At 41.9% G+C, this 9,227-nt stretch overlaps 1 protein-coding gene across 1 annotated transcript in view; it reads right to left on the minus strand.

Moving 5' to 3' along the window:
- The window catches only part of knl1 (kinetochore scaffold 1), a 126,870-nt gene extending 119,285 nt beyond the window's left edge, over nt 1–7,585 (minus strand). Inside the window, exons 1-2 of the mRNA XM_078563026.1 lie at nt 7,527–7,585; nt 43–85 (exon numbers count right to left, since the gene is read on the minus strand). Of these exons, the coding sequence (XP_078419152.1) occupies nt 43–85; nt 7,527–7,561 (78 nt within the window). The 5' untranslated portion in view covers nt 7,562–7,585. The remainder of the gene's footprint in view (nt 1–42; nt 86–7,526) is intronic.
- Between the last annotated feature and the right edge of the window lie 1,642 nt (nt 7,586–9,227).

Consider the following 9,227-nt stretch of genomic DNA (forward strand, 5'->3'; position numbering starts at 1 on the left):
CCCCTGAGATCATGCAAAAAAGAATAATTAATCAAAACTTACACCCGACTGTCTCCTCTTGCATTTCCCTTCCCCGATTTCAGCACTGAAAAAAAACCAAAGGTAGTATTAGATCCACTTCTGATTCAACAGCACTCTATTCCTGGTGATCTTTGAAGTCTATTCATTTGACAAAAGTTTGATTTTGCAGCAGTGAAAATTGGAATTCTGCTTTTGAGAGCAGATTGAGAAGCCATAATTAATATTATGGAAAGGCCAACATTTGATAATGCAGTGCATCAGGCTGATGTGACAAGTGTGCAAAATACTCAAAATAATGAGGATATAAAATATGAACTATATGCACAACCTCCCCAAGACTGTGGAGGTATTTGGATCTATCAGAGGGTAATGCCCTCTCATTCAGACTGAATACCAGGGTAGGGAGGTTTAACTAAGAGGAAAAAAGGGTTGAAGTTCAGTTGGCAAGCATTATATTAGCTGTTGTACACATCCCATGGTTGAACAGCTTCCCAGCACTTATTGCTCAAGCTCCCATATGAAAAATTGCCTTAGAAGGCATCCAGCAGCCCAAGACTCATGCTTTACCAGCATGTGCTCATCCCAGCATGTGTACAGACCAACCTGGCTCTGAAGAACAGTCATACAGACTTGAAACATTAACTCTGTCTTTCTCTCCACAGATGCTGTTAGACCTGCTGAGTTTTTCCAGCATTTTCTGTTTTTGTTTCAGATTTCCAGCATCTGCAGTATTTTGCTTTTATCACAATATCATGGGCTGATTGAACTGGTGATAAAGGTAAAGTGGTTGGATGAAGTGAGCAGTGCCTGGAGTCAATCTCTCAGAATCACAGAGCAGAGGAGGCCCTTCGGCTCATCAAGTCTGCACCGACACCTGAGAAACACCTGACCTACCTACCTAATCCCATTTACCAGCACTTGGCCCATAGCCTTGAATGTTATGATGTGCCAAGTGCTCATCCAGGTACTTTTTAAAGAACGTGAGGCAATCTGCCTCCACCACCCTCCCAGGCTGTGCATTCCAGGCCATCACCACCCTCTGAGTAGAAAAAAGTTTTTCCTCACATCCCTCCTAAACCTCCTGCCCCTCACCTTGAACTTATGTCCCCTCATGATTGACCCTTCAACTAAGGGGAACAGCTGCTTCCTATCCACCCTGTCCATGCCCCTCATAATCTTGTACACCTCGATCAGGGCGCCCCTCAGTCTTCTCTGCTCCAACGAAAACAACCCAAGTCTATCCAACCTCTCTTCATAACTTAAATGTTTCATCCCAGGCAACATCCTGGTGAATCTCCTCTGCACCCCTCCAGTGCAACCACATCCTTCCTATAATGTGGTGACCAGAACTGCACACAGTACTCCAGCTGTGGCCTCACCAAGGTTCTATACAACTCCAACATGACCTCCCTACTTTTGTTATCTATGCCTCGATTGACAAAGGCAAGTGTCCCATATGCCTTTTTCTAAGTAACAAAACCCACAGTAGGATGAATGCAGTCCATTAAATCAGAGGTGACTTACCATCCAAATGCCTGTGACCTTGAAAACCACAACAACAATGGTGTAAACCAAGATCATCAGCAAAAACAATGGCAAAGTAGGAAGGAAAATCAGATCATCTTGGAGACTAGCCCTGATAAGTGAATAGATTTGGCTGGCAAATTTTATATATTTATTGAAACGAACTTTAGCAGAATCAATAGCTTATTCTATCCTTTTCAATGCCAATAGTTGTTTAAAATGATCAATATTATTCTGCATGCACTAGCGGGGAGAACATGTTGGTGTAGCATGGGCCTCGGGCTAACAGATGTCCTATGTATTTCACACAGCTTCATTTTTTAAAATTCATTCATGAGAAGTGGGCGTCACTGGCTAGTCCAGCATTTATTGCCCATCCCTATTGCCTTCAAGAAAGTGGTGGTCTTTAAATTTAAACCTCTTTTCTCTTCAAAACACGTTTCTGATGACCACATCAATTGCTTCAAGTTGCATGATTATGGGCTGTATAACATGTTCTTTTCAATAATTGATGTATTAAAGAATTTATATAACATGCTTAATTTGCATCCCAAAGCACTTCCAAAGTTTTCGGATGGGGCAAGAGACATAGCAAATCAGAGAAGCAGATCCAGGGTGTCAAGCTCTGCCACTGATGGTAGAGCAGATGGAAAAGGGAACGCACAGGAGGTGAGAGTTTAAGAGCAGACAGGAGGAGGTGCTGTAGAAGATTGCAAACAGTAAGGTGGCAGAGAAATCTGAAGGCAAAGGCAAGTCTTTTCAAAGCTATGAACTGAGGGAGTGAGAACTAATGAGTATTAGTATAAATGGGCAAGATAAGGTAGATATTGAGAAATTGTTTCTCCTGGCTGGGGGACCTCGAATATAGGAGTTCAGTCTCAGGACAAGGGCTGATCATTTAGGACTAAGATAAGGAGAAATTATTTCACTCAAAGGATTGTGGATCTACTGGCATACTCTACCCCAGAGGGTTGTGAATGCTCCATCGTTGAATATATTTAAAACTGAGATAGGCAGATTTTTGATTTCTGATGGAATCAAGGGATATGTGGAGTGGGCAGGAAAGTGGAGTTGAGGCCAAGGATCAGCCACGATGGCACTGAATGACGGAGCAGTCTTGAGGGGCTGCTCCTGCTCACATTTCTTATGCTCTTGCATTATTAGATAGGTGAGAACTCTGCAGAATAGGCTTTCTTGAAAAATTGTAAATTATGCAGCATGGAGCTCAGTAGGCCAATGAGGAGGGCGCTCGGAAGGTCAAGATTTAAGGAGGCAAAGGCTCGGTGAGTGGCGGGGATGGAATGTAGACAGAAGCAGGTGGTCAAAATAGGCAGTCTTGCTAAGACTGAATGTATGGTGCAGAATTCATGTCAAGGCTCAGCAGAACACCAAGGTTGACTATAACCAAATTTTGCAAGTGCGCAATAGGGAGGGGAAAATCAGACTGGGGCCATGACAATCTTTGATGGAGTCAAGTGGTGTGGATAAAGGGGAACTGGTGGATGTACTATACTTAGGTTTCCAGAAGACATTTGATAAGATTCCACATCAAAGGTTATTGTGGAAAATAAAAACTCATGGTGTAGGGGTAACATATTGGCATTGATAGAAGATTGGATAGCTAACAGGAAACAAAGGGTAGTCATAAATGGTTCATTTTCTAATTGGCAGGATGAAACGAGAAGTGTGCCACATGGATTCAGTGCTGGGGCCTGAACTTTTCACAATTTACATAAATGACTTGGATGAAGGGGCCGAAGGTATGGTTGCTAAATTTGCTGATGATACAAAAGATAGGTAGGAAAGTAAGTTGTGAAGAGGACATAAGGAGGCTACAAGAGAACATAGATAGGTTAAATGAGTGGGCAAAGATCTGGCAAAACATGCAATTGTCCATTTTGGCATGAAGAATAAAAAACAAAAATATTGTCTAAATGGTGAGAGATTGCAGAGCTCTGAGATTCGGATGGATGAGGGTGTCCTATTGCATGAATCACAAAAGGCTAGTATGCAGGTACAGTAAGTAATTAGGAAAGCTAATAGAATGTTATTGTTTATTGCGAGAGGAATTGAATATAAAAGTAGGTGGTTATGCTTCTGTTATGATCCCTACTGGTCAAATCCCAGGGCAGAACCCAGCTTGAAACATTCTAACTTTTAATTTTTGTCTAGGTACGTGGAGAGCGGTGATTGAACAGTCACAGGAGTCAGCTGATGAACTCTTAACAAAAGAATAAAACATTTAATAAACAAGAAAAGATGAACTATATTACATTACTCCTTCACCTACATCTACACCTTTAGAGACATATACAGATTTGTAAGGATAACAGCTACAAAAGCTATCTTATACTCTAATATTCACAGTAAGTACACAGTCCACGTAAACCAATAGGTGACCTGTAGTCAGACACATCACACTCTGAAACCAAGTGACCGATGCCACCCCAAACAGATGCTATGGATCTCTCATCAACTCCCCTCCCAGACGCTCGACACACTGTGAGCCAATCGATCTCATTGAACTCAGTCTTTCACACGAGGGTTTCCAATCTCCACTCTCAAAGAACTCGCTCTGGAATCTTCTCCCAAAGAACGCTCGCTCTCGGAAGCTTTCCACAAGGGTCCTCCTCCAGGGTTTCGAACTCTCCTTCTGATGTTCCTCTCCCCTGGATTGTCACATGCATTCAAACTTCCTTCCACACACTCTCTCTCAAATGCTCAGCCATGCCAACAGAAGAACGCCACTGCTTCACATGCCCATAGTAAAAGGGTTACAGATCTTCAGTTGTCTCCTCCGACCTTCCAGCTTCTCGCATGCCTATATTTCTATAAAACTGCTTTCTGCAGCTTTTGTCTCTTTAAGCTTGAAGCTTTGAGCGTTCCTCGCTGTTCCTTACTTTCACTTCCACAGAACAGGAACTTTTCCAGATTCCTGTCTTTGGCCTTTGACTAGACTGTCCTCTTGGATCTTTGCTGTTCCACTCCCCTGGATTTGGGGACTTTCTTCTTTAGCTTCTGGAAAATGCTTGTGCAGTTCCTCCTCCTGTCCTGCTTCTCCAGGCAGCTGTCTTCAACTTTAGTTTGGGACTTGCTCGCTGTCCCTCTGCTGTCCAGTCTCTCTGGAATCCTTGCTTCAACTGAACTGAACTGAAACTGCTTTCAACTGAATTGAAGCTGCTTTTGTCTCTGTGGGGCCTCCTGTTGCTAGGCAACAGCACAGCTTTTTTTTCTACTTCCTTTGTCTCAACTCTCCTTCAAGAGTCATAAAATCTTCATTAAAATGCAGGCATCTTTTAAAGTGAAACTAAAACTCAACTTCCCCTTTTCCTTAACACAAATGCAGAAATACAAATTAAACTTAATGATATACCATATTCCTGACACACCCAAATACAAATATAACAAACTTAAACTATCTCTATTACCTAACACTTCAGTTGTACAGGACACTAGTGAGACCACATCTGGAGTACTGTGTACAGTATTGGTCTCCTTATTTAAGGAAAGACATAAACGCATTAGAAGCAGTTCAGAAAAGGTTTACTAAACTCATACCAGGAATGGGCATGCTGTCTTATGAGGAAAGATTGGACAGGTTAGGGCTTGTATCCACTGGAATTTAGAAGAGTAAGAGGCGATTGAAACATATAAGATCCTGAGGTGTCTTGACAGGGTGGATGTGGAGAGAATGTTTCCTGTTGTCGGAGAATCTAGATGGGTCACCCATTTAAGATAGAGATGAGGAGAATTTTTTCCTCTCAGAGTGTCGTGAGTATTTGGAACTCCCTTCCTCAAAAGGCAGTGGAAGCAGAGTCTTTAAATGTTTTTAAGGCAGAGGTAGATAGACTCTAGATAAACAAGGGGGTGAAAGGTTACCAGGGGTCGGCAGGAGGTTACAATCTGATCAGCCATCATCTTATTGAATGGCGGAGCAGGCTTGAGGCATCAAGTGGCCTACTCCCGCTCCTAATTTGTATGCTCATACATTCGTATCAACCTTCTCGGGAGAGGTCAAACTTGAGGGGAGGTCAAACTCAATTCCTTCAGTTTGCTGATGTTGAGTTGTAAACTATTCAGACCTATCCACCATTTACTACCAGAGAGCAGTCAAAAAGCATGGCAGTAGTTACAGGATCAAGGTTTATTGTTGTGCAGGGCTACATCTGGGTACCATCAAGAGGAAGGTGACTCCCTACTTATGTATGTTATCTTTTGGCAATGATATCCACATCAGGAATACAGGAGACGACCAGGATTGGAACCAGAAGTCCTGGATGTGACTAAGTAGATAAAGAATGAAAAAACATTGCAGGAGATGTACTGAACACATTGACAGAGATAGAAATGCTAAGCACACAATGATAGAGATAATAAAAACAAAATACTGCAGATGCTGGAAATTTGAAATGAAAACAAAATGCTGGAAAAACCAAGCAGGTCTGACAGCATCTGTAGACAGAGAAACAGTGTCAACATCGAGTCCAATATGACTCTTCTTGAGAACTAAAGAAAGGTAGAAATGTGATAGGTTTTGTGCGACTGAACAGGATAGGGCGGGTCAGGTAGAACAAAATGGAAGGTCAGGGATACATTAGATGCAGTAGAGATTAAATAACAATGGCCATGATAAAAGGCAAAGGGAGTGGTAATGATTGTAGTGAAGAAACAAAGCATTGGTCCAGACTAAGTGTTAATGGCAGAAGAGTGTTAATGTATGTTAACATTTTAATGGCAGAGCTGTCATTCTAAAATTAACACTTAATCTGGGCCAGTACTGTGTTTCTTTACTGCAACCATTACCACTCCCATTGCCTTTTGTTCCATTAAATCTTTCTTATTCAAGTCTCTCCTGCCTTCTAACCTATCCCAGGCCTTCACTTTTGTTCTACCTGACTCTCCTCCCTTTTCAACAGCATAAAAACGCACCACATTTCTAACTCTCTTCGGTTGCAAAGAAGAGTCATATTTGCTCCAATTCTGCTACATAAAAACATTAACTCTTGTTTCTCTCTCTCCACAGATGCAGCCAGATCTGCTGAGTTTTTTCAGAACATTGTTTTTATTACTAATGCTATAAAGGTGGCATACAGATTCAGTGACGTGGCGACAAGGAAGGGCTTGTGGATATGCAGACACTTAAGAGCAATAATGCTGTACTACTCCTGTTCAGTAATGGGCTTCCAGCAACAATAGAATTTCCTTGTCTACACCAATATAAGAAGTTAATCTTCAATTTACTGCCTTCAAAGTGCCATAATGCTTATTCCTATAATTATTTTCAATAAGATAAGGCACTCAGGGTCCGAGATTTCTGCAGTACCTAAAACCACTCTCTGAACCAGGCTCAAATTCTGCATAAAAATGTAAATTCCTTGGCAGGTCAGAGATATATCCAAAAAGTTACAAAATTTCTGGAAACTAATAATGGTTAACTGTTGTAATTCTAGCATTTCTAAGTATGGTATACCACATCAATTTATATCGAAGACAAACAGCTGGCTTCACTGGTTCCATTCCAACAAAATGGAGAACTGCAGATTTTCTATCCTTCATCAACTAAATTGTTTCACAGGTTGTCCCGTTTTTCCCAAATGTGAACAGATCTTTGGGTTTGGCTGTTGCTTCTCCGCCGATGCTGCCAGACCTGCTGAGTTTTTCCAGGTAATTCTGTTTTTGTTTTGGCTGTTGCTTGGTGTACTTGATTGCAAGTACAGTAGGTCCAGCAGGTACAGCCACCAAGGGGAGCCAAATATGGAATAAATCTCAGCCATAACAGGGAAATGGCAGAGGAAAACAGCATGGGAGAAATTCCATCAGTTTCCGCAACCAGCAAACACCAGAAACTTGCTCACAATAACCAAAGCATAAGTGTTGAACCGGTTCCATGTACTATTAGAAACTCACTAGTGCATTGTACACTTGAATAATAGCAAAGCCAAAACAGTATGCAAGGTGCTGTTCATCACAGAAGTACGTACTTAGCCTCTGGAAACACGGAATAATTTTCATCCATTGTTTAAACCAGGAATTAAACCTGTAGAAGACAAAATAAAAATTACACACAATAGTAAAACATTTGCCTCAGAGCCCTCCAAACATCAAGTAAGGCAAACTATGTGGCATAATAAGCCGTTCGAGCGGGGGAACAAACAGGGATCTACTGGTAGTAGGGGGCAGTATAATGAGGGAGATTGACACTGTTCTCTGCAACAAAGAACGAGGAGTCCATAAGGTTGTGAGATCCCTGGTGCCAGAGTTCAGGGCATCTGCTCAGGCTGGAGAGGAACTTGCAGTGGGAGGGAGGATCCAGTCAGCGTAGTCCAGGTAGATACCAACGACATGGGCAGGACAAGGATAAAAGGTTCTGCATAGTCAGTATGAGGAGCTAGGTACCAAATTAAGAAGCTGAATTAAATCTCTGAATTATTACTTGAGCCACGTGCAAATTGGCATAGGGGCAAATAAGATTAGAGAAATCAATGCGTGGCTCAAAGACTGGTGTGGGAGAAGTAATACCTATAAACCAGGAGGTGGAAGGGAGAGAGGAACTTGGTGAAATTACAATCACAAGGGAGGTGGTATTGAGCAAACTATTTGAACTGTGGTCTGACAAGTCTCCAGGTCCAGATGGACTTCATCCTAGGGTCTTAAAAGAGGTGGCTAATGAGGTAGCAGATGCGTTGGTGTTAATTTTCCAAATTTTGCTCGATTCTGAAAAGGTTCCATCAGACTGGAAAGTAGAAAATATAACCCCTGTATTCAAAAAGGGAGGGAGGCAAAAAACAAGAAACGAAAGGCCAGTTAGCTTGAGGGTGCAGACAGATTGGTTGAGTAAGTGGGCAAAAATCTGGCAGATCGAGTATAATTTGGGAAAATGGGAAGTTGTGCACTTTGGCAGGAAGAATAAAAAAGGAAAGTGTTACTTAAATGGAGAACAGTTGCAGAATTCAGAGATCCAGAGTGATCTAGGTGTTCAGTCTATGTCACAAAAAGTAGTATGCAGGTACAGCAAGTAATTGAGGCAGCTAATGGAATGTTATTCTTTATTACAAGAGGAATTGAACTTAAAAGTAAGGATGTTATGCTTCAGTTATACAGAGCATTGGAGTGACCACATATCGAATACGGTGTGCAGTTTTGGTCTCCTTATTTAAGGAATGATGTAAATGGGTTGGAGGTGGTTCAGAGGAGGTTTACTAGATTGATACCTGGAATAAGCAGGTTGTCTTATGAGGAAAGGTTGGGCCTGTTTCCACTGGAGGTTAGAAGAGTGAGGGGATTGAGTATATAAGATCCTGAATGGTCTTGACAAGTTGGATGTGGAAAGGACGTTTCCTCTAACGGGTGATTCCAGAACTAAGGGGCACTGTTTTAAAATTAAGGGTAACTCTTTTAGGACAGAGATGAGGAGAAATTTCTTCTCTCACAGGGTTGTGCGATTTTGGAACACTCTGCCTCAGAAGGCAGTGGAGGTGGGGTCATTGAATATTTTTAAAGGCGGAAGTAGGTACATTCTTGTTAGCAGGGGAATCAAAAGTTATTGGGAGTAGAATTCAAACACCAACAGATCTGCCATGAGCTTACTGAGTGGCAGAGCAGGCTCGAGGCGTCGAATGGCCTATTTCTGCTCCTATTTCGTATGTTCATATAACATGCAAAAGAAATGGTAGAAAAGGAAC

The sequence above is a fragment of the Cetorhinus maximus genome, chromosome 18, assembly GCF_964194155.1.
Source record: "Cetorhinus maximus chromosome 18, sCetMax3.hap1.1, whole genome shotgun sequence".
Taxonomy (NCBI): domain Eukaryota; kingdom Metazoa; phylum Chordata; class Chondrichthyes; order Lamniformes; family Cetorhinidae; genus Cetorhinus; species Cetorhinus maximus.